A 27382-nucleotide genomic window follows, 5' to 3' on the forward strand; every position below is an offset into this window, starting at 1 on the left:
CTCCCCGTCCCCCCTCCGATCCTTGTAGCAACGTCATCATAACCACGCGTTGCTTCAGTAAACGATGCATGTTTGTTCTCCGTCTTTGTAGACAGTAAATAAAAGGAGCGAACATTACTCTAAAGATCAGATCGCCTATAAGGCACGCTACAATATAAAATACTTGTACTGCCATGCGTGCATGCCTGCTACGATACATTTGTACTGCAGCAACCAACCGATCGACACCAACCCCCCCCCTCCAGCCCTTAGCCAGCACCAATGCACCGACCAACACCATTAGCCAGCACCTTCGGTGCTGGCTAATGGCTGGGGGCCATCGTGGTGAGTCATTCTGGCGTCATGATCTGACTAGTAGTAGTAATTATCCAAGCATCTATTTGTAGCGATCATCTTATGATTTCTGATCACTATAGAAGGGCATTTTCTACAATAAGATTACCTCAAAACATTCCGGGTTGATCGTCTTCTTCAATGGTTTCCCGGTATAGCTCATCGGACGACGATGGGGAGACAATGAAAAAAGGAGGGAGGGAGCAGCGAGTCTCGCTGTAAGCACTGGACCAGGGCTACTCCGCCTGGAGAAGGCGACTGGGACGCGTATGGATCAATACTACTACCACAAAACTCGCTCAAATAAATAGTACTGCTTTCAACTTTTTCTGCTAGAAAATCGCTCGGGCGAGACGGCAAACAGGCAAAACAATGAAATCTATGAAGACTCCCTCTGCCCCCACTGTTTACAGGGGGTGGGACCAGCTTCCAATGGCAACACGTACACGTGTGTCACGTGACACGGGTTTTCTGGGTAATGTAGTTGGAATATAAGCTCAGGAATTTAAACAGCGCTTCGGAGCATATTAATATGTTTAGATTCATCAAAAACTGTGAAGACGCCAATTGGCGTCATTGATCATTTACGGAATTCTGATGAAGACGCCAATTGGCGTCTTTCATCTTCTAAGGGTTAAAACATGTTTCTTGCTTCTCTGCTGTTTTTTTGTTTTTGTATTATTGTTTTGCCTTTTGTTTTGTTGTGTTCTTGCTCCCTACCCCAAAAAGGACCACAATGGAAAGGAGGAGTTTTGTGCTTTCATGCTTTTGAATTCATTTTAAATAAAGTGCTCAATCAATCAATTAATCTAAAATGCACGGTTTCATGTTCCCACCTTTCTAAACGCAATCTGAAAGGACAGCCCATAATAGTCCCTCGCCTGTGTTGTGTACCTTGGTTAATGACAGCATTCTCCTCCGTCACCCGGGTGATGTAGGTATCCGGGGAAACGCAAAAATCGCTGGCCGTCTGTGAGGATGAAACCAAACCATTAGACTACAGTTACATCCACGCACACACACACTGAAGCAGAGAAAATTACGTCATTGTGCTGTAGAGAGCTCAGCCATGTTGCCATGGTTACACTCACCGCAGCAACAGCTAGCTCCAGCCCCAGAGACCCCCAGCTGATCACCAGAGTCAAGACCCCGAGGAGACACACTCTGTGAGAGAGACAAGAACCCTGTTAGTAACACACTGAGCCATTACAAAAAGACTGACCGCTCAGTACCCCATAGCGATGATTTGATTGGCTGAGCAATGTGTGTACCCCATTACCCCATAGTGATGATTTGATTGGCTGAGCACGGAATGTGATGTATGATGATGTATGATGATAAGAGCGCCCCTCACTTCACACGAGTGTGTGTTTTTGAGGGGCGCTATCCCCTCCCGCATGTCCAGCTTTGAGGGTGCGTGTAAACACAAACTTTGTCCTAACACAAACATTAAATGCCATTGATAATGAATGGCAAGTTTTACGTCATTGTCCTAACACAAACATTAAATGCCATTGATAATGAATGGCCAGTTTTACGTCATTGTCCTAACACAAACATTAAATGCCATTGATAATGAATGGCCAGTTTTACGTCATTGTCCTAACACAAACATTAAATGCCATTGATAATGAATGGCCAGTTTTGAGTGTTTGTGTAAACACATCATTTCACACGGGTGTGTGTGTTTTTTCTTCTTCTTCTGAACAGCTACAGAGGTATTACACAAAATGATCTGCCCAATAAAAACCGCTAAAAAAGGATCAGTATGGCTTAAGACGGCCTACCCAATCAGAGTTCCTCTGGAGTTGCGTATTAGGCCAAAGAGCACAAGGAGACAGATGAGAACGTCGAACAGCAGCAGACCTAGGTACCCCAGCCACCTGGAAACACACAGCAACGTACAGCACAACACATCTCATCCATCTTCTTCATCAGGTGTATCTAAAAATGCACAGGATCTGGGGGTTTTGTGTGTGTGTGTGTGTGTGTGTGTGTGTGTGTGTGTGTGTGTGTGTGTGTGTGTGTGTGTGTGTGTGTGTGTGTGTGTGTGTGTGTGTGTGTGTGTGTGTGTGTGTGTGTGTGTGTCTCTGTGTGTGCTTGTACAGTAGATCTGCAATTTTATATATAGGTTTGAAGTGGGTGATGTATGTTTTGTAATAAATAATCATAATCTACAAAGTAACTAAAGTTTTCAAATAATTGAACTGGAGTACAAGTACAATAGTTGCCTCTGAGATGTAGTGGAGTAGAAGTAAAAGTATCGAAAATTGTTAATACTCCAGTAAAGTAAAAGTACCTCAAAATCGTACTGAACCTATTAAGACCTGGAATGCATCTGTGTCACCTTCGCTTTTAACCACTTTAACCATTATTTTAAACTTTAGCTGTTGAAAAATAGCAGATATACAAGCCCATAGCACGGTGCAGAATGCTGCGCTAAGAGCTTGTAGATCTGCTATCTTGTGTGTGTGTGTGCGCACAAATCTTTGAATATATATTCTTTCACAGCTAATGTTTTTACGTCATATCTTTGCTTCTGGGGGTCCCTGGAACAACATATTTTGAGATGGGGTCGGCGGGCAAATATATATAATTTTGGGAGACCTTTTCATGAAGAAGTTTGAGAACCTCTGATATAGTGGTTTTAAGAATTAAGAAAAAGGATTTGGAAGACATTTTGTAGAATCTGGTGTCGGGTCTTGTGGGTTAAGTGCTTGAGTAAACGTACTTAGTTACTGTCCACCACTGGTGGTGATGAGTGGGTTCTACGTACCGGTACCAGTCGAAGGTCTCCGTCTTGCGCGCCAGGTCCTCCAGGGAGACGCGGGTGTTGGACCAGAAGGGAACGTCCACCATCAGCCTGACCAGGTCGTCCAGCTGTCCCTGCAGCTTCTGGACGATGGACACGTAGTCCGTCTGCTCCTGGTAGACCGTCTCCAGCTGCACCAAACCCTCCTCCACGGTCTGGTTCAAGGCCAGCGTGCTGTCTGACACCTGGCACCACACGCACGGACACACACACACACACACACACACACACACACACACACACACACACACACACACACACACACACACACACACACACACACACACACACACACACACACACACACACACACACACACACACACACACACACACACACACACACACACACAGCTATCAGCTCTCTCAAAAAATACACACTGATAAGAACCTGACTGTAATGGCCGTTTCAGATGGGGAGCGAGTGACGTGTCTGTCTGCTCATGAGGAGGGAATCTGCTCATGTGTGAATGAAACATTTGTGATGTTGGAGTCAATTCATCAATTAAACATGTTTATGTTGGTCCTTTGTTTGCTATCAGAATGTATAACAAAGCACACATCGGGCAACGGTAACTGACTCTCTGTGACTTAGTAGTATTACGACATTGTGTGACTATTGTAACATCAAGTCTGTTATCACCTGTACCTGTAGTCTGTGCTGATGTCATAACTATAGGCTTACCTTGGCGGGAGGATTGTAGAGGGTGTATACATCTGTATATTTTATTCATATTTGTTAGAAGGTGTCTTTATTGTGATGTTATTAGCCTGTATCTCCAACTTTTACTGCTGTGCTGTCCCTGGCGCCTCACTTTTCCCAATCGATAAAGGTATCTATCTATCAATGTTGATGTAGAATTTCTTTCTTCTTATCATCATAAAACAATTATAAAGTATCTTTTCCTCTTTTTAAACTTTGAGCGCTCGGCCGGATCTCCTTCTTTTTTTTAAATCATAAAACAGTTATAGTTCTCGATTATTTGACTAATGGAACATGTAATGTATAATTGCAGGCCTAGCAGTCCAGTGTGCAGAGTGATTGTGTTCAGGTGACTCACCAGTTTCTCCACTCCGGCCACGGTGCGGTTGGCGTGACGCAGGGAATACGCCAGCCGATTGGCTCCGTCACTCGACTCACCGTTGCCATAGAAACCTACAGCGATACCAGCACTGGAAGAGACAGGAAACAGGAAATACAAGTTACCTCATTGGCCTATGATCCACATATGGTTTGGCTTTAATGAACTGGACAGGGATGAGCTATATCACCATCATTTCGGATTTATTTGTTTCTGTGGTTGATTGTCACGCACGTACACACACGCACACAGACCAAAACAAAACTGCAGCATTGGTATCCTGACTTGCTGAATGCAGTCCCCTTGCTAACCAGCAGGTGGCAGAGTAATGACTTCTTGCAGTCCTTTGTTATGGTGTGTTACCCCCTAGGCCTCCAGCAAACACAGAACTACCAGGAATGATTCACAGTTTCTCTCTCACACACACACACACACACACACACACACACACACACACACACACACACAACACACACACAGACACACACACACACACACACACACACACGCACACGCACACGCACACGCACGCACACGCACACACACATGCATGCACGCACAATGACCAAACGATAATTGGGTCGACAGACCGCACATAATTTGATCCTTCTGTAGCTCTGCACACACACACACACACACACACACACACACACACACACACACACACACACACACACACACACACACACACACACACACACACACACACACACACACAGGATATTTGAGGTCGCTGGCCCCACAGCCTTTCACCTAACTCTGGTCCAACACACTCACCCCCCCCCCCCCCCCCCCCTCCAATCTCCATCCCATTTTCTCACACTCATCATGTCCCCCACTCTTGTATCCCCCCCTGACCCTGGTCTCTCAGTTATGTGTGGGCGTGCGTGCGTGCATTTGGGCATACTTACGTGGGTTGTGTGTGTGCATTTATGTGTGTGTGCGTGCATGTCATCTTTATACTGACGGCGTCTTGTGTGTGTGTGTGTGCTAACAGCTTTGAAAGCCTTGTATTACAAGGCAAATTTATAGACGTCATTACAGCACAATTCATTCTGGCCCATTAGCTTGAGTTAGCTGTTCAAGTGCTGGCTCTTAGCGCGTGTGTGCGTGTGTGTGTGTGTGTGTGTGAGAGAGCGCGTGTAGGTAAGTGTGTGTGTGTGTGTGTGTGTGTGTGCGCGGGTGTACACGTGCTTGCCTGCCCCTTTTACACAGCCTGTCTAAACAGTGATTCCGCCTGTAAAAAAGGTACAGACACTGAATGGTGTGTCAGCGTTGAGCAAATCTGGGAACCCATCTGCAAAAAAGGAAAAACAGCGCCCTCTGCTGTTTGTTTCCATTTGAATTTGCCTCTGGGGGCGTATCCTAGTTTCGCATGGCCACTGTTGCCTCTCGCAATTTTCGAATGCTTCCGTCATTCAGTCTGGAGAACAGAAGCTCTGATCATAACATTAATTCAAATCATCTAAGCATAATAGCTTGCTGCTTTAGCAGAAATGGAAATAAAATAATAAAATGTAAAGATATTTTAAAATATATTTTCGTGAATGGAAATGCCAGCTTCCTTGCTTCCAGACTCTATAGAGCATTGAGAGATTGTGGAATACTTGTCTGGCTATGCAAGACTAGGCTCACATACATGGAGAACTTCAGACTGGATCATCACCTATACATCTGCATATACCATATATGGAGCTGGCCAGCAACTCTACATCTGACTTCACGGACACCAGATTAATAGTTTAACTCCTGCTTCTCAATTGTGCCGTATTAAGAAGCTCTGTTGGGCGAGGTCGCTTCTCCCCCTCAGGGCGTCTTACTGGTTTTGTGAGGCTATGGGCGAGACACGATTCAGTCCTGACCTTACACATGATTTACATTTAGTTGTGCTGGTGACTTGTATGGAAAATAACTGAAGCAGAAGCACAAAATGCATCGTGCTGCGACATGCCGTGAGCTTGTAAATTTTCGGCTATTTTCAGCTATTTTCGGGTTTTAGACGCAACATTACTATGTATAAAACAGGCTTTACAGTGCCACCAACAACCTATTTAAACCAATTACTGTAAATGAATAGGCACAGCCCATAAATACACTGTATGTTGTGAAATAAATGTGTTGTGATGTTATAAATGTACAGGCTATTTAGCAGACAGCTGTCATTAGTTGTGTGAGAGAGAGGCGGGAGCGAGTCAATGACATAAAAGGAGAGAGAGAAGTCACGTTATGAAGTGAGTTTGGTGACTGCAGTGGGTTGTAAAACATCTGTGTCCATTACTTACTTTATGCAAGCCTTTATGTTTTTATGTAAATGAGAAAGCTTCACTACGGTGCATCTGCTACGCTGTCAGTCCATTTTGTGTCTGTTTTGTGGAATAAATGTGTGCGCTCAACGCTCATGCATATGTATGCATTTAATCGGATGTTTACTACAGTTTACTATGGACTAAAACGGTAAGCTTAAGGGAAGGAGCCATTAGAGAAATGCTGTATGTTAATGTCAATATCCCTATATAATGCTTAATCCTACTGCCTATCCCTCTGTCCATCCAATCATCAGCTCTCTCTCTCTCTCTCTCTCTCTCTCTCTCTCTCTCTCTCGTCTCTCTCTCTATCTCATCACTACCCCGATCCCTCTATTGCAGGCGCTCCCAAAAGGTACATTTGGTGTCTCCCTGTGACCGAAAACTAACAAAAATACAGCATAAATCAGCAGCGGGACTGGGATACACTGTGAACTTGTAGAGCTATTTTCACAATTCGTGAAATGTTGGACGTTTTGTAGTTCTAATCTTCGTTTTAAAAGATTTTACATTTCTGAGCAAGTGACCAATAATAATGTGTGCCGACCCAAAAGTGAGTCCTCCTGACCCATTGTTCAGAGATACTGTGAATATACGGAAAAGCGGCTGAAGATGGATGGATGCTCTACCCCCGCACCCCCCCCCCCCCCCCATTCCTTGTCTTCTGGTTCTCCATTTCTTCTCTTCTCCTTAGTATTCTCTCTCTTTTTCTCTCTCTCTCTCTCTCTCTGCATCCCTCCTCTCTGTTCTAATACCTGCTGTTTCTCTCTCTCTCTCTCTGTTCTAATACCTGCTGTTTCTCTCTCTCTCTCTCTCTCTCTCTCTCTGTTCTAATACCTGCTGTTTCTCCCTCTCTCTCTCAATTCAATTCAATTCAAATATACTTTATTGGCATGACAAGCATTCTTATATTGCCAAAGCATTACATACAGTGTATGAAACAAAATAATAAATTATACATATTCAGAATCAGAACAAATAATATAAACAAGACAAGGAAAAACATAAACAAATTTACATTGATCAATTCATTGTAGTAGACTTATAGTGTTCACCCATTGTCCCTCATTTTGTGGCAGGCTGATACATATTTTGCTGCCAACCTGGAGCATTCAGCTTTTTCACCTAATAAGTAGGGTTGTGCTCACTGAGTCTGTACATTGTTAATGTTTTTCTGACTTTGTTATTAGTCACCGTGCTCAAATATTCTGCCACGGTGTATTGTCTATTTAGGGCCAGATAGCAATTAAGTTTACTTTGGGTTTTTGTTGTTTCAAGCCAATAGTTTTCGTATTTTTGTTTCTGTTGATTATTAATTTGGTTGGGTCGGGTTTGGTTTTTGTGGAATGATGTCGCTGTCCTGAGGCTGGTTATTGTTGGCTGATGGTTTGTTAAGCGTCAGGACCAGCTGACTGAGGGGACTCTTCTCTATGTTCATCTCTTGGCTTTTGAGGGCTTTATAATGATAGGATTTGGGGTCACTCAGTTTTAGGTGTTTCCAAAATTTTACGGCTCTTTTTTCAATGTTAATAATTAGAGGGTATTGGCCCAATTCTGCTCTGCATGCATTGTTAGGAGTCTTCCTCTGGACCCGGAGGATTCTCTTACAAAACTCTGCATGCAGGATTTCGATTGGATGTTTTTCCCATTTTCCAAAATCATTTTTTGTGAGTGGACCCCAAACTTCCTAATTGGGATGTCAACATGTGTTGACTTTTTGATGGCATAGAAAGCTCTCCTTGATTTCTCTTTCAGTTCATTAATAGCCAAGTTAAACTTTCCAGTGGAACTGATCTTCAGCCCTAGGTATGTATAATTATTTGTTATCTCTCTCTCTGCATCCCTCCTCTCTGTTCTAATACCTGCTGTTTTTCTCTCTCTCTCTCTCTCTCTCTCTCTGTTCTAATACCTGCTGTTTCTCCCTCCCTCTCTCTCTCTTTCTCTCTCTCTCTCTCTCTCTCTCTGCTCCCTCCTCTCTGTTCTAATACCTGCTGTTTCTCCCTCTCTCTCTCTCTCTCTCTCTCTCTCTCTCTCTCTCTGCATCCCTCCTCTCTGTTCTAATACCTGCTGTTTCAATGTTTCAACCACTTCATCCTCTCACAGCTTAGGATCCAGCACGTTCAAAGGTCACACGATTGAGAGCTAATGGTAGATGGCTTGACCCAGATACAATAGCTCTTTATATTATGCTCTCTCTCTCTCTGTGTGTGTGTGCGCGCGCGCGCGTGCGTGCGTGCGTGCGTGCGTGCGTGCGTGCGTGCGTGCGTGCGTGCGTGCGTGCTGACAGAATGTGTGTAACTGTAATGCCAAAGCAAAACTAAGTGTACTTAATTACAAGCAATAACCACTGGTTATTAGAGGGTTCTGGGCTTCACGCACGCACACACGACACGCACGCACGGTGTCACACGCGCGCGCGCACGCACGCCGTCGCACGCACGCACGCGCGCACGCACGCACGCACGCACGCACGCACGCACGCACAGATGAATGAGAGAAAGAAAGGCAAACATAGACAGAGAGAGCGAGAGAGACAGAGAGAGAGACAGCAGTGCATGGCGACCTGTGTGTGTGTACTGTGAAGTTAATTCACAGTGATGCTCATCATATGGAGTCAGGACCCGGTTCTGCTCCAGTCTACAGTCCACTGCACAGTCAGCAGCTCACAGTCACAACACAACACCACATGAAACTCACAATGAACTGAGTGATTCTTCTTCTCAAACCTTTCCATTTCAAGGACTCTGGACCCTGGGAGCCCGCGGACCCCACATTGAGAACCACTGATGTGCTGGACCCAGACGCAGAAAGGCCTCATTATTCGTTAAGCTCACAAGGCCCCCGACTGTCCAAGTGTGGAGTAAATATTAATCAGATTTGGAGGTTGTGCATGAATGATAACGACATCTTAATGATAACGACATTAATACCGATACCAGTGTTGTGATCTTGTGTGTTGTCAAATGTGCACTTGCAGTTTTGGCAACTCGAAAGCAAACTCTACATGCTCCAACATTTTTCAAAAGTGATCCCCCCCCCCCCCCATTCAAAAGTGACCCCCCCCCCCCCCCCCCCAGATTCTAAAGTGATCCCCCCCCCCCCAGATTCAAAACGATATTGAAAACAATTCTCTATTCAATACATAGGATTTCAGCAGAATCTGCTCCATGAAAGCAGAGTACATTTATTATCAATTGAATGATGTAAACACACAAAGGTAAATCCAAGACAACATGTTGTCTAATATGCTTGCACAAATGTATTAGTACAAAACGTTTCAACATCTGACTGAGTCTGACACTCAGTTACTTCTTCTCACTCAGTTACCAGAACAATACATTAAAGCAATAACTTCTGTAAAATACATACTAGGCAGTAAGTACAGTAGGTAGGCTTAGGCCAGGGGTGCCCAAAAGGTAGATCGCGATCTACCAGTAGATCACAAAGGCTGTGCAGGTAGATCACATGACATGCCCCTAAAGAGTATTTCATTTAAATATATTGAAGAAAAAAAACAATTTCTCCCCCTCTATTTCCCATTCCAAGTGCATTTGTCCTATACTGTACAGAACGTAACACAAACTCTACTATTCCGAAGCCCCCTCAGGTACATATTTAAACTATTTTCAGCAATGGTATAATAATTGATTTGGTGGGTAGATCTTGCCGAGCTGGTCATTTTGAAAGTAGCTCTCAAGTCAAAAAGTGTGGGCACCCCTGGCTTAGGCTAACTGGCAGTAAAAATGCACACATGCATGGTATACAGAAACCCATAATGTATTGCACAGGTACTCACTCACTCGCTATGTGTACAGAGACTAACAGCAGACACTCACACTAAAGAGTTGCCTTGATGCAAGTACCGGTAATATTAATGAGTGTCTGTCAAGTGTCAACGAGGGTCAGCTGGACCCTCATTGACAGCCACTTGAATATGACTGAAGACATGAATGTTTACTGTGATTAGGGTAAGCTTACATTTCCTATCACAAACACAACGATTTTGAATCGTTTATAATGAGAATCGATTTTTTTTACACCCCTAGTTGGGAGCTAACATAATAATAATAATATAGGGTTTAAGTGTTTAAGAAAATTAGGAGAGAGAAAAAAAAGCTTCTGCCACCATGTTAGACATAAGACATTTAGCTCAAGAAAGAACACATACAATCCTCCACGGGACTGAATCCCATCACCCCTTTCTCTCCAGTGCCTCTCTTTATAACTCATTTATACACTCTGCCGAAAAGAACCGATCCTCAAGCTTGTAGATCAGTTCTTTTCGACAAGAAACACCATCGTGTCATGGAGTATATAAAATGAGCTTTCCTACCGTCTGTCTCAATAAAGACTAAACTAAACGCACCAAGGGTTGTGGATGTCTATTTTGAAAGCCATTGCAAATAAATCCTTCTGTTTGTGTTTATGGGGTATGAGACAGGAGTACGTCACTCTCAGTGTCAGCAGTAGGAGAGGAGAGGTATGAGACAGGAGTACGTCACTCTCAGTGTCAGCAGTAGGAGAGCCAGATCAGTGAGACAGGAGTACGTCACTCTCAGTGTCAGCAGTAGGAGAGCCAGATCAGTGAGACAGGAGTACGTCACTCTCAGTGTCAGCAGTAGGAGAGCCAGATCAGTGAGACAGGAGTACGTCACTCTCAGAGTCAACAGTAGGAGAGCCAGATCAGTGAGACAGGAGTACGTCACTCTCAGTGTCAGCAGTAGGAGAGCCAGATCAGTGAGACAGGAGTACGTCACTCTCAGAGTCAACAGTAGGAGAGCCAGATCAGTGAGACAGGAGTACGTCACTCTCAGTGTCAGCAGTAGGAGAGCCAGATCAGTGAGACAGGAGTACGTCACTCTCAGAGTCAACAGTAGGAGAGCCAGGGGTATGAGACAGGAGTACGTCACTCTCAGTGTCAGCAGTAGGAGAGCCAGATCAGTGGTTCTCAAAGTGGGGTCCGGGGATCCCCAACAGTCCTTGAGGGAGGGGGCTTCCGCGGGGTCCCTAGCAAAATGAAATTGATGGCTAGGAACCAAATGGACCCTTACAGGGATGTAACTCTCAGAGTTGACTTAAAGGAGTAGTTTGCTCCCAAAAATGACTCATTTTCTATCAATTACACATTTCACTTCAAGGGAAGGGCTGTATAGTCCTTTTTAATTGAACAGAAATTCTATATAATTTCCGTTGATATGCAAATTCTGACACTGACGAAGGCCTGCGCGCCAAAGTGCGTTTGTCTGGTTTGACTGCTGCTGCGGATCCTCAACATTATTAAACAAGACTCTTACTACGTCTACGACTGAGTGTGGATGTTATTCTCTTTCTATCAATTACACACCCCATGGCCATGAAGCCTTGTTTTTGTCTCATTCCTGAGCCAATAGTTTGATGACGGGGTCATCGGTCAGTAGGAGACTCAGTAGGAGACACAATTGAGTATCCTACCGGCGACTGACCAATGCATCACAAAAGTGATTTATTTCATTTTTATTTCATATTTATTTCAAGTGGCCTTGAAATAAATACAAAAAAAACGTTTGAGAATCACCCTGCACGCTGTGAAAAACCGGCATCAAAGGTGCATGACATCACTGAGCTGATACGATGATGTCATCATGCAGACATGCAGGGAGGCTCGCCGCTGGGGAATCTAATAATATGAACAGTGAATAAGGTGCTTGTGTGCGTGTGTGTGTATGTGTGTGCGCGCACGTGTGTTTGCATGTGGGCATGTGCATCAAATATTCACCATGAAATATTACAGTTAATAATGAAATATTTAAAGCTGCAAATACATACTGAGTCACACAGACGCCCCCTACACGCGCGCGCGCGCGCACACACACACACACACACACACACACACACACACACACACACAGCCTCCTCCTGACTGTATAATTCATCTCTTGTCTCTTGCTTCAAATCTGCTTCTGTCTCCATGGCAACGATTCTAGGCCAGAGAGAGAAGGAGGAACTGAGCCCAGTACAGAACTACGGGGGGGGGGGGGGGGGGGGGGCAATGTCAGAGTAGGGATCATGGTGTGTACAGCGACAGCGAGAAGGTGTATGCATGGGCCAAATGTACCATGCACCATTAGAGTACAATATCGTCTCTGGAAAATATGTCCAAAACCGTTACTTTTAAGGATTTGAATTCAAAAGCATCAAAAGTAGCAGATTGACAGAGCGTGCAGATCTGCTACTGTTGGTGCTTGTGTTTGTTTGTAGTATGATCAAGTAAGGTGTTCATTTACAGAAAGAAAGAAAATAAATAACATTTTTAAGACATGGAGATAGGAGTGTTTCTGCCTGACAGCAACAATATGATAAATGGATATTGTGAGGTCCTCAGGTTGGTTTATGGTTAAAAAGGGATTTGTAGGGTTATGGGCTTAGGACACCTAGTGCACCAAAAATAACCGCGTTGTGAGCTTGTAGATGTGCTATTTTTGGATTTAGGCTTCCGGGTTTAAAAATGGCACCATACAAATGTTAAATACCATTCATAAAATGAAATGTTGATGTCCTCGAGTACAGACAACCCCAAAACATACTGTACCAGGCAGCAGTATCTGTGGTCATACTGTACCAGGCAGCAGTATCTGTGGTCATACTGTACCAGGCAGCAGTATCTGTGGTCATACTGTACCAGGCAGCAGTATCTGAGGTCAAAACATACTGTACCAGGCAGCAGTATCTGTGGTCAAACATACTGTACCAGGCAGCAGTATCTGTGGTCAAACACACTGTACCAGGCAGCAGTATCTGTGGTCAAACACACTGTACCAGGCAGCAGTATCTGTGGTCAAACACACTGTACCAGGCAGCAGTATCTGTGGTCAACCATACTGTACCAGGCAGCAGTATCTGTGGTCATACTGTACCAGGCAGCAGTATCTGTGGTCAAACTCCCCTCAGCTGAGGAGGTGAAGGACCTCAGAGTGTTCACACAGCTTTCAGACTGTGGAGAAACGTTTCAAACTGCAACAACATGCCCCCCCCACACACACACACACCTCCACATACACCCCGCATTGCAACATGACGTGACTCGCTTGTTACAGTGACTGCAGCAGCTTTGTAGTGGAATCTGAGCTCAGCCTGCCCTGCACTCTCGTGTTTCAGATTCTTAAAAAAAAATCTAAGCTGGATCGTACACCGGCGTACACTGCTACGTTGATTAATTTAATACAGAGGACCACATTGGAAACAAGTGCCCATCCTTTTAGCCTCAATGTTTTTCTGTACCACGTGTTGTTTACATTTCTGACTAAAAAAACCCATATCCTTACTATGCTAATTTCGACAAAGAGATTTGGTGTAGAAGGGGAAATTGGTATAAACTATAAACCTTGGGGGAATTCCGTCAACTACGTATACAACATCTTAAGTTAAGCGCTATTTTTTTTTAAAAGACAGTTTTGCGCACTTTTGTAAAAAAATAAATAGCCAATCTACAAACTTGCGTTGCATTGTGGACTATATTTTAAAATATTTTCCCCTAAACGTGCCCAAAATAGGAATGCCAAGGTTAAAGTGGTTAATCATCAACCCTTCCTAAACCAAACAAAGCTAAATGTGGTTCTTTACTGCAGGGGGGCTGGGGAGAGAGGGACACACTCACACATTTATTCACACACTCAAACCTTCATAATGCTTATTGCAAATGTATTCTAGGCAGTTCAAAAGGCACCAGAATTCATGTGCACTTCAATGTCCTTGTGTTTGACCACTTATTATTCCACAGTGGTTCTCCAGCAAACAAACGTAGCGGTCAACCTATAAAGTCACTCCCACGCTCACCCCCTCTCTGTCCTAACCATAGAGGTATAAAAGGATAGAGGAAGGACCGGAGCTACAGTCCCGCCCCAAGCTATTCATTTCAATGGAAGTTGCTCAGTGGCGTTTTGAAGCACCAGGAAGACTGCCGGAAGTACAATTATAACTCAATGGCTCGAATGAGTGGAAGTTAAGCGTAACAGTGACACTGCAATTGTTTAGTCTTACTCTTAGTCTAGTCTTAGTCGACTAAATATCAAAATCTTATAGTCTTGTAGTCTTAGTCAACACAATTAACACTGTTAAGGTTCCCCTTTACGATCTTCTTCATAGACTACAGACTCTAGCGGGGCAATGTGTGCATGAAGTTAGTTACTTCCCTCGTATTACGTTCTTTACGGTACATATTGCATTGGGGCATGCATGAGTGAGGCATCGTTAGTTCACTGTACATATTGCATTGGGGCATGTATGAGTGAGGCATCGTTAGTTCACTGTACATATTGCATTGGGGCATGTATGAGTGAGGCATCGTTAGTTCACTGTACATATTGCATTGGGGCATGCATGAGTGAGGCATCGTTAGTTCCCGTCTGGGTGGTGCAAATATCGTATAAAGTAACATGATGTTATGGCAACATTAGCTTGAGGGTCGGCATGTTTACATCCCCATTACATTTCAAAGGACTGTTGTTTACACTGCGGATTGCATTTTTCCCTTTGAACAGAGATCGGATGAACAAGTACAACATTGTTCTTCCTGGTGCCATTATCAGTCATCAAGTTGTTCAATACAGCATGTCTAGATGAAACTATAGCATCGGCATCAACTTCATCCACGGAACAAATCTGGCCCGTCAACGCTGATATGAGTGCACCAGAAAATGTGTATGTCAGATACTGTTGGACAACATATCTTGCAATGTTGTTAATACATTCAGTGCTATTTTGTGTAAGGAATAAAGACATCAGACACGTGGAATCATGTGTAAAACTCTATCAGTGGGAGACAGACTTTGTGCATTATGATGCGAGTCGACATGTTGCAAGCTTATAAATCGTCTATTTTACTTTATACACCAAGTATAAAATATAGGCTTAATTGTTTCCAGCCGGAATTTGGAAATTAGAAAACATAATCTAAGACAATGGTACACAAACTGGGGGCCAGGAATGATTTTTGGGGGGTCCCCAGATGATTTGCTTAATCTGCAACAGTGTTTTCACACTCAACAGTAAACAAAGCAACACACAGTCTAAGTGTATACAGGGTATTTCTAAAGTTACAATTTAATGACTTTTAAGACCTTTTTATAGCAAACTGGCCAAATTGTCAAATGTTACGTATAACACAGAGGCAAACACTGTAAAAAAAAAAAATACAATCACACAACACCTGCCAGTGCAAGGCGCTGTAGTTTGACGTTAGTCGTATTTATACCACAGAATGGCATAAAATGCCATGTTTATAGCCTATTAAAAAATGTATCCGAGCCGTGCTAATCATGATGCTGCTCTGGGGGTGATGGTCCGTCCGTTCCCTAGGCCTACACTACAGATCATGATGCAGCTCTGGGGGTGGTGGTCCGTCCCGTCCGTTCCCTAGGCCTACACTACAGATCATGATGCAGCTCTGGAGGTGATGGTCCGTCCCGTCCGTTCCCTAGGCCTACACTACAGATCATGATGCAGCTCTGGGGGTGGTGGTCCGTCCTGTCCGTTCCCTAGGCCTACACTACAGATCATGATGCAGCTCTGGGGGTGATGGTCTGTCCGTTCCCTAGGCCTACACTACAGATCATGATGCTGCTCTGGGGGTGATGGTCCGTCCGTTCCCTAGGGCTCTGGGGGTGATGGTCCGTCCGTTCCCTAGGGCTCTGGGGGTGATGGTCCGTCCGTTCCCTAGGGCTCTGGGGGTGATGGTCCGTCCGTTCCCTAGGGCTCTGGGGGTGATGGTCCGTCCGTTCCCTAGGGCTCTGGGGGTGATGGTCCGTCCGTTCCCTAGGCCTACACTACAGATCATGATGCTGCTCTGGAGGTGATGGTCCGTCCGTTCCCTAGGGCTACACTACAGATCATGATGCTGCTCTGGAGGTGATGGTCCGTCCGTTCCCTAGGCCTACACTACAGATCATGATGCTGCTCTGGGGGTGATGGTCCGTCCGTTCCCTAGGCCTACACTACAGATCCGGACTACATCACTTCCGGCTAGGGCGGAAACAGTGTACACAGTGTACAGTGTACACAGGACAGGACTAGACATGAGGTGAAGCTGGACACTGCATTCAGCGTGCATGCGTGTGTGTTGGTGGTGCTGCTACGCGTAGTGCGCGATGCGGACTCACCTGCAGACTAGCGTGGCGATGATGACGCACCAGGCGGTGCAGCAGCAGTCGGCGCTGGGCTGCTGGGCGTGCGACGAGTGGGACGAGTCGCCGGCCTTGCGCCGCCGGCAGCACAGCCAGAAGGAGTAGAAGAGGAGGAATAGCAGGTCCAGACCCAGACACACCAGCGCCACGGCACCGAGCAACAATACCGACTGCAGAGAGGAGAGGAGAGGAGAGCGGAGGGGAGGAGGTGAATACTTTTATTAGGCAAAAATGTAAACAGTAACACACTTGACTTATGCTAAATGCAGTGGTTTTCAACCACTTTTCATATCAAGGTCGATTATGTATTCAGCATTTGAGCCACATTTGAGCCACGGACCACCAAAACTAAATAATATTTTGTTATCGTTGGATAAGATGCTGTATTGATGTTGTTACCATTAGGAGAGGCAATGTTGATCAAAATAACAATTATTTTACATTTTCTAATTTCTTGTAAATTAAGTAATAAAGATGTTGAACAATAATTTAACTCTTGAGAGCGTAAAATGAAACCATTTGGTTTCATTTGACACTCTCAAGAGTTAAAGATCTAGAAGGGTCCATTTGGTTACCAACTTTCCATCATTTAGCATGGGGACCACCTGGAATCCCCTCAAGGACCACTGGTTGAAAACCACTGCTAAAAGAATAACACAACAAACAAACAAAAAGTCCTTGGGACTTGGTTTCCGTTGTGGTCTCATGTGTTCAATTCAGCAACAGAACATAGAATATTAGCACAGTAATAACACATGACATCAACAGGAGAAAAGAGGAAAAGGGAAGTTCGGCGGCAGTGTAAGACCTCTCATTACAACAGGATTTATTTTCTGACAGAAAGAAGCCAGTAATTCACATCCTATAATGCAGTGGTTCCCAAACTCTTTCATGTCAAGGACCCCCAAATTAATTAGCCTGCGGACCCCCATTTGAAAAGATAATTATGCTCCCATAAGAGAAGATTTCTACGGCTCTAGCAGTGATTTTCAACCATTTTCATTTCAAGGACCCCCCAGGTTTGACTTTAATTAGGCTACGGTCTCCCATTTAATGGCATTTCTATCTCTGGGACCCCAATAAATCAAAGTTAATTTAACTCTGAGAGTGTACAACCAGTGTAGAACCAAATGGACCCTAACCCATTTAGGACTGAGGCAGATTCTAAAAATCTAAATCTAAATCCTGAACTAAGTTTTCTGAAAAACTTCAAATATTTATATATAATATAATATTTATTCAAAAAATGTACTGTAGGCCAACATAGCAACAAGAACCGCAAAAGGGTCAAAACACCAAAAGGGGTTCCCGTCCAGAAGTCTGGCGCTGTTCCATGTGAAAAACACAATTCATTCACAAGCGTGTGCATTGAATTGGAGCGTTTAGTCTGTTAGCCAATCAGAGGGCAGGATTCAGGTGGAGCATTTAGGAAATGGAGAATGGTGTCAGGAAACTAATATCAGCTGATAATGGGAGGACCGGATGAGCCAAATGCACACTTTAGTTCTTCCTGTATAGAGATAATCATACAGCTAACACAGTCACTCGCACGCACGCGCGCACGCACGCACGCACGCACGCACACACACACACACGCGCACACACGCACACACACACACACACACACACACACACACACACACACACACACACACACACACACACACACACACACACACACACACACACACACACACACACACACACACACCTCAGAGGGGTGTGCGGAAGTGAGGCTGTTGAGAAGGCGATGATGAGACCCACCACATAGATCACACACATTGTGAAGGCTTTGATATGTACAGGGGGCAGACAGGAGGGGATCTGGAGGAGGGGAGGATAAATATGGGACCTCAAAATGCAGACAGTGAAGGGAGTGAGAGAGAGAGAGAGAGAGAGAGAGACGGGTGCACGCACGCACGCACACACGCGCACGCACACACACACACACGGAAAAGGAAAGAGGCATGGAGAGAGACACACGCAGAGACAAAGGTTGTAAGTGTGTGTGTGTGTGTAAGAGAGATAGACAGACAGACAGACAGACAGACAGACAGACAGACAGACAGACAGACAGACAGACAGACAGACAGACAGACAGACAGACAGATAGATAGATAGATAGATAGAGAGAGAGAGAGAGAGAGAGAGAGAGAGAGAGAGAGAGAGAGAGAGAGGGGAAGGGGAAGGGGAAGACGTAAAAACAGGACGTGTGTCCTGCTGTACCTTCTGAAGAACAGTGGAGATGGAAACATGGATGAATCATCACACTTCATTTATACAAGACAATAGATGGTATAAAAGCTCACAACACGTCACCTCGATGCCTAGTGAGCTTGTAGCTTGCCTATTTTCACACAGTCATACGACAAAGTACAAATCAAATGTACAGTGCCGTTACATGCATACTTGTACAAGTACTTTAGTCCCGTGGGCTTCTCTCCTCTCCAAGTTGCGGGAGGGTCTGCAGAAATACTTATGTTGCAGATCAACCTGGGACTGTGGTCAGCTCCTGGAAACCCCTAAATCTCCGGCCGGTAAACCACTTGCTCTATCTGAGAGTGCAGAGTTTACAGAAGCGGCTCCCAATGGCCTGCTTGAAAATCTAACAGTACTATACAGCTATCGTGCCACTATAGTGGGCACTATTTCCCAAACAGTGGGTCAAGACCCATTTGTGGGTTTTACCTACAGTTTTTCTTTTTCTCACATTTTCCTTTACTATACAGTTGAAAAAGAAATACCGGTATGTATAATATATTTCAAAAGATTTTGTTTTTTAAGTATATCAACCCAACAAACTAATCTAAGAACTTCCATAACAATAATAACTAGAAAGAAGCAATTCTGGGAAATTGCAAAGTGTGGTTGCCTCACTCGCTGATATAGGCCCCTCCCGGTAATTTTGCCAGCCAATTACAATGTCAAGTCACCCTTGTGATCATGCATAAGTCATACGGAGGGGATTTCCCCCCCAAAATCATGTTTTTGCAACAAACGGGTAATTGTTTTTGCAATTGTAGCGCGCCCTATGGATGAAAATGGAATTGCTTTTGGCTCTGCGTTGATTAAGCCACCCACGACATGTGATTCAGATTTGGGATGGATCGGACATTCCGTGCGTGAATTGTGGCATTTTTTGTAAAATAGGCCCCTCCCACTAACTTCGGAAGACGATTACGGCCGAACGATACAGAAGAACAAAATTCTGACTGTGCTGTTTTAATCGGATAGGTCCGGAGATCATGTGTACCGATTTCTGTGAGATTTGGACAAAATGTGTAGGTGGAGGATCCAAAAGTGTGTTTTGAACAAAATTCAAAATGGCGGAAAATCTATCTAGACGCAAATGGGCGTGGCCTATATGGGGAGATGCTACATGACCCAAGGAATCCAGGGAAAAAATATATTTTATTCCACGACCTACGGTTCAAGAGTTATAAGGCAAAACGTAAAGTGGACTGTTATAGCGCCACCATGAGGCCGACCGATATAATTAAAAGTTCATTAATTTTACTAATTATTATGAACCTCCCCTCCAAATGTTGTAACTACAGCCCTTAAGGTCTCAGAGAAACAAATGGCTGAATGTGAGTTTTGGCATTTTCCCATTCATGTCAATGGGGAAATTTAATCCACTAATTAATTAATATCAATTAAACTATACAACGGATGTCTTAGCAAGGAGATAGCACACTATTCCCGATGAAGCCGGTCGTTTTGACATATGGCTCAAGTGTGTGCGGCAAAAACTGTGGGAGGAGTAGCACATCAAAATAAAGTTTATACAGAAAGAAAAAGAAAGAAAGAAAAGGTAAGGGGAACAATAGTATGGTTGCCCATAGGCAACCACACTAATAAATATAGCTGCAAGTAGCTATACGACGGGGTCAGGCCCAAAAAGAAATATACGCAATATACACAATGAGCTATAGAAACATTGATGACTGAAATTATTATAACTAGAAAGAAGCAATTCTGGGAAATTGCAAAGTGTGGTTGCCTCACTCGCTAATATAGGCCTCTCCCGGTAATTTTGCTAGCCAATTACAATGTAAAGTCACCCTTGTGATCATGTGTAAGTAATTGGGAGGGGTTCCCCCCCCCGAAATCATGTTTTTGCAACAAACGGTTAAGTGTTTTTGCAATTGTGGCGCCCCCTATAGATGAAAATAGAATAGCTTTAGGCTCTGTGTTTATTAAGCCACCCTCGACATTTGATTAAAATTTGGGATGGATCGGACATTCCGTTCGTGATTTGTGCCGTCTTTTGTAAAATAGGCCCCTCCCACTAACTTTGGAAGCTGATTACGGACTAACGATATGGACTATCAAAATTCTGACTCTGCTGTTTTAATCGGATAGGTCCGGAGATCATGTGTACCGATTCTTATGAGATTTGGCCAAAATCTGTAGCTGGAGGATCCAAAAGTGTGTTTTGAAGAAAATTCAAAATGGCAGAAAATCTATCCTGACGCAAATGGGCGTGGCCTATATGGGGAGATGCGTCATGACTCAAGGAATCCAGCGAAAAAATATTTTTTATTTTATGACCTACCGTGCAAGAGTTATAATGCAAAAGGTAAAGTGGGCTGTTATAGCGCCACCATGAGGCCGACCGATATAATTATATGTTAATTAATTTTGATAATTATTATGAACCTCCCCTCCAAGTGTTGTAACAGCCCTTACGGTCTCAGAGAAACAAATAGTTGAATGTGAGTTTTCCCATTTTCCCATTCAAGTGAATGGGGAAAATTAATTCACTAATTAATTAATATCAATTAAACTATACAACATTTCTCTTATCAATCAACAAGCACACGATTCCCGATGAAGCCGGTCGATTTGACATATGGCTCGAGTATGTTTGGCAAAAACTGTGGGAGGAGTAGCACTGCAAAATAAAGTTTATACAGAATAATAAACAAAGAAAGAAAGAAAGAAATAAAAGGTAAGGGGAACAATAGTATGGTTGCCCATAGGCAACCACACTAATTAAGTAATACATAAAAATATAGCTGCAAGCAGCTATGAGACAGGGGCCAAGGCCAAAGAGAAACATGTAAATATTTCATGCCAAGGACCCCCACAATTATATGTAATTGGCCGCCGACCCTCATCTGAAAATATGCTGTTCCAGGGACCCCCTCCCCAGAAACAAAGATTTGAGTTAAAAACATTCCCAAATATATAAGATTTACCTATTGAAAAATAGCAGATCTACAAACGATGCGCTTGTAGATCTGCTATTTTTCAATAGGTAAAGTATAACACAATTCATGAAACACCAAAAGGGGTTCCCGCTAAGAATGGGTTAAGGACTTCTGCTACAGTGGTGTTCTGTTCAGCATATTGTATCACAAAGACAAAGGCTGTGAAATTGTGTGCATCGCTCGGCCGCTCACAATATCAAACAAGATGATCAACATCTGATTCCAGCTCGGGAATCAATCCTCTCCGTCTCCGCAAATTAAAGGAACGGATTTCTGCATCTCTAGCAGTTTTTCAACTCCACTTTCTCTGACCTTCACGTTCTGTTATTAGCTGTTCTCTACAAACCGCTTTTGAACTCTCTGATTTCTGTCACTGTGCCTCCCCTCAGAGGGGGGGGCACGCCCGCCTGCCCGCACGTACGCACACGCATTCACGCATGCGACCACACATGCATGCACGCCTGCCGACGCACACACATGCACGCACACACACACACACACACACATATCCTGTGGGGGAAATTCAATCGTCATGCCAGTAACAAAACATTAACCGGGCAATATATTTACCAAATGCTTAATACATTTTATTTGGTGCTACTAGATACTGACGCAGTCATGTATTATTGTGCTCATATGTGCTTGTGTGTGTGTGTGTGTGTGTGTGTGTGTGTGTGTGTGTGTGTGTGTGTGTCAGTGTGTGTGTGTGTGTGTGTGTGTGTGTGTGTGTGTGTGTGTGTGTGTGTGTGTGTGTGTGTGTGTAGTTGTGTACATCGATCTAATATGTCACAAAATGTAGGCTATTGTTCTTGAACCATTTCACAATTTCTACAAGCTCAAGAATGACAAGCATCTGAGAGCTTGAGGTGTCACGCAAGCTCACTGGCTAATCTGCTAACCACAACTAGCCTACAGTACATACATACAGTACCCCAAGCTGGCATAATATACAACATTCTGCACATTACTCTGACCATAGCTTTAGTCTAAGTTCATAAATACATACATGAAGAATTGTCAAAACAATGCATAAAGCATGATATTACAAAACCACAATACTGGGCTCTCCAGTCCATTAGAAACACATGCAAATTGTTTGTCCAAAACAAAAATAACAGTCACGAATCTTGTGTTTATTCGACACAGATGTGTGTGTGTATGTGTGTGCATTGCGTGCATGCGTGTGTCCTTCCGGCCTAATTGAATTGTGAACTGCTCAGTAGTGTTCCTGGTTTAGATGTGACCCCAGAGCCTCAGGGCTTCATTAGACATGTCAGATCTGAAAACAACGGGAACATAAACAGACGCCTCAGACTAAAGCACAATACATTCTCCTTCCGTCTGAAAACCACACGGTTCCGAAAGGCTACTACTATAGTTTGGAAAGGCTTTCGTTAGGACTTCTGGAGGTGCACGGGTTCTGAGGAAAAGTTCTAGCTGGGACTGCCCCTTCCAAAGCTTTTACATTACATCGATCCCTTTCCAAATAAAAATTTGGTCGTGGCACTGCACTTTAAATCCTTATTTATATGCTGTAGCAGGGCATGGCGATACGACTTATAATCACCATTATTTCAAACTTTTGCCTCAAATAGGATTAATGGTCGATTAAAAAGAGAATAACAGTGAAAATAGCAGATCTACAAGCTCACAATGTATTGCATAGCAATGCGTTGTTTTGGCCACCGACTGGCACCCATCTGATAATATTTTGTGTCAGTTTCCCCCATACGCTATAAAAATGCAATCCATTATTATTATTACAAGATTTGTGTTATTAAACATTTTTCCAAGATTTTTTGAAAACAGCAGATCAACAAACAGGCACAAAGCATCTCATTGTGACGATGCTGGGGACCGCCTGGAACCCCCTCAAGGACCCCTTGTCAAGGTCACAGGCCATGGCATCATACTGTACCTGGAGTAGCAGGTCAGAGCTGGAGGATAAGCGGGCTAGTGGGTCACCAGACCACTCAGTCCCATCTGTGACCTCCCCTCTCACTGCAGCCCCAGGACACACAGAGCGTACTTTTGACCTATTTTCCAACGCTGAGTGGAAAAAGAGTACTGGCACGTTTCTAGTGTGGAAAGATGATATTCTAATCTAGACCAAAGGTTTCCAAACTTGTCAGGCCACGACCCCCCAAATTAATCATGTTTGAACTGGGGAAACCCCCAACACTGACAAGCACTTGGAATTGTTGAATTGTTGTTATTACATTTACTGTAGTTCCACAGATTTTTTTTTTTAATTGAGTACATTTATTTTCTTTTTTGTCACTTTACTGTCATCTGGGGTCTGCCCCAAAATCATGTGGGACCCCTGGCGGTCCCAACCTACAGGTTTAGAGCCACTGCGCTATTCATTGTCTTGGTTCTAAGTTAGCAGCAAACCTAAGGCAGAAAGACATTAAAATTGAATACTTCAAAATTCACTTCATATCATCGTCAGAATATTAAACAATGTTATCGCACATTGCATGTCTTCCTAATATCGTGCTGTGTGCGCTTTAGTGTGAAATTCAGCACGGGCTGTCAACGAAACAACATTTAATAGTTGTTTCACGGCAGAATATAATTTTTACCATCGGTAGAAACATGTTAATTGCTTAAAATGTGGAATATACCAGATTGGCCAAATGGGTCAAAAATGCAACTTTCGCGGATGCCAACGCTATGTGACCTAGCTGCTACAGCAACGGGAGAGGAGGTCACAGATGGGTGTACAGACCACCACTATGAACCACGGGATGTGACCCGATATGATGAAACGATGTGGCATACGGTGATGTCTGCGGGGAAAGGAGAGAGCTAATTGGCAGACAGAATCGATACCAAACCCGCATTCCCGGCAGCCATAAATGGCTCTCCACTGGCTGTGGTCTCTCGACATAGCAGGCTAAAGCTCGGAGATAGTGAGCATAAAGTGTAAAACAAAAATATGGAATATTCATGCTATGTGGAGTGTGTGGGACTTGTTTGTGACATGACTGTATCTTTGTGTATGATTGATTATGGCCTTTTTCCTGCAGTCCAACCCACACAATCCACACCACCAGGGAATTTAAAAGTGTTTGGGTGGTGTGTTTGCTTGCGTGTACGTGTGCACGTGTGTCTGTGGACTGAGATTCTATATTTATTCCCATATCATTACCTTCCTGTGTGAAAGCTTGGAGCCGGCAAGGCTAAAGACTTGCGAGAGAGGAAAAGAAAGGAAAGCTATCATTTTATCATTTTCCTCACCCACTCTTTTTCTCCGACCGGGAAAGATGGGGAAAGGGCGGAGGCTGGGTGGAGTGTGCCGAACAGACAGAGAGAGAGAGAGAGAGAGAGAGAGAGAGAGAGAGAGAGAGAGAGAAAGCTGTGATGAAGCCATGATGATGCCTTTCCTGCTCTCTGCTATTATCCTGAGCTATTATCAGCCAGCTTTAGCGCTGGAGTCGCTCTGCGCTGGAATGGTTGTGGTTAACGTTCACGCTAGCTCTATAACACAACGGTTCTCAACCTGTGGACCCATCTTGCAAACGGGCCCCCAAATAATTGGCAAATTACACTTTTCTAAATTTTCTAAATTAATTAATAAATAATTTACAAAATACATGTGAAATACATGTTTTGCTTTGTAGTTTTCGTTGTGATACCGATAAATAGGATCCATTGATCCAAGCAGGAACACAATAGATTGATTGATCATCACTAAAATAAATTTGTTCTGAAAATACACGTGGCCATGAACACTTTTGAAACTCTGCTTTGTGAGTTGTAGATTGGCTATTTATGGCAAATGTTCCCCCCCAGAATAGGGATGCTGGGGGTCCAACACCAAATGTTCCCCCCCAGAATAGGGATGCTGGGGGTCCAACACCAAATGTTCCCCCCCAGAATAGGGATGCTGGGGGTCCAACACCCAGAATAGGGATGCTGGGGGTCCAACACCCAGAATAGGGATGCTGGGGGTCCAACACCAAGTGCTTAAACATTTTGCACAAACACTTTTTTACTCTGGGATCGGGATACAGGGGTAAAACGTGAAAACCATTCACAGCATAGTTTGGCTCACGATCGCTTCCGCAACCTCCAATCTACACACACAACACACACCTCCTGGCCGGGTGTTCCAATCCCACCGGAGCCAAGTGTTATATTTAGCAGCTTGAGAATGAGAATGACACGGAGGATCTTCCCTTGGAGGTTACAAAGGACCGTTTTATGGCAACAAGCATCATAAATCCTATGTTTACTTGATAAATGACCGTGCAACGAAAACCGCACAAGGAAGCTGAGTGAAGGAGGGTAGACAGAGGGTGCAGGCACACTGTCGCGGCAAGCTCTAGGCGTTTTCTTGCCGACTCTTGACGCAAGTGTGTGCACTTAAATAACTTTTTGTGTTTTTTTCGTAAATGAACACCCTACTTGATCATACTACAGCGTCACACAAAAGTATCCTGAAAAGTAACAGTTTTGTATGAGGTTTACAGCCGACAGAGACGATATGCTGGATATGTTAACCACTAAAAATTACACTTGTGTGAAGTGAGGGGTGCCCACTGCCAACTAGGGCTGCCACATGATGTCATGGGGCCCGGGGCCTGTTTTTTGGGGGGTGCTAGCTGCCTAGCGCCCCCTAAACAAATTGTGAAAAATTCTACAAAGATCTACAAGCTCACAACACAACATTGCATCGCGCCACGTTGTGAGCTTGTAGATCGGCTATTCACTACTTGTTTGTTTTTTTGACATGCCACTTGTATGACGACATAGGGTTTCTGTCCGACAGTGACGATATTTGGTTTGACTGTGCCTTCCCGTAATTTGACTTGCTCTGTGTTCCTTTCTTCTCTTTACCCTATTATTAAGTCTGTCGGTAACTGAAATGTTGAAAGCTTGCACAAAATATTTAATAAAAAATAAGTTCAAAAGTTGATTCTGCAGTGTGAACTGGCTGATACCTGTGACCTTTCACAGCACTCTCCTTCTCCCACTGTGTACACCGTAGTATCTAACCAGATTAACTGTCAGACAGTCAAACCACCAGAGCAGATTACGCTTGGATCGATTAGCTACTACTATGTGGTGGAAGTGTGTGTGTGCGTGTGCCTGCGTGAATGCACATGCACGTCTACTCTAGATCAATTAACAGTTGGAGGGTTTAGTAGGGGGGGGCTAATATTAGAAGCCGTCAGCGGAGGCATAGTGATCTACTTCCAATCTGTCAGCCTGTTTGTGCACTCTCACATGGCACGCACGCACACACACACACACACACACACACACACACACACACACACACACACACACACACACACACACACACACACACACACACACACACACACACACACACACACACACACACACACACACACACACACACACACACACACACACGCCTGTTCAAGCGGACAGGATCAGGCACTTCCACTTCAGTGAGTTGACCTTGGTTTCTCCTGTTCTGTGGGTTATCCTCTCGTCTGGCATTG

The 27382-nt window shown here is 44.1% G+C and overlaps 1 protein-coding gene across 1 annotated transcript in view; it reads right to left on the reverse strand.

Annotated features, from left to right (window-relative positions):
* LOC306921871 (protein tweety homolog 3-like) overlaps positions 1–27382 on the reverse strand; it is a 52272-nt gene that overhangs the window by 20367 nt on the left and 4523 nt on the right. Inside the window, exons 2-7 of the mRNA XM_079499173.1 lie at positions 16663–16856; positions 4206–4317; positions 3110–3330; positions 2121–2216; positions 1425–1497; positions 1228–1303 (exon numbers count right to left, since the gene is read on the reverse strand). Of these exons, the coding sequence (XP_079355299.1) occupies positions 1228–1303; positions 1425–1497; positions 2121–2216; positions 3110–3330; positions 4206–4317; positions 16663–16856 (772 nt within the window). The remainder of the gene's footprint in view (positions 1–1227; positions 1304–1424; positions 1498–2120; positions 2217–3109; positions 3331–4205; positions 4318–16662; positions 16857–27382) is intronic.

This window comes from Electrona antarctica (genome assembly GCF_951216825.1).
Source record: "Electrona antarctica genome assembly, chromosome: 4".
In the NCBI taxonomy this organism is placed as follows: Eukaryota; Metazoa; Chordata; class Actinopteri; order Myctophiformes; family Myctophidae; genus Electrona; species Electrona antarctica.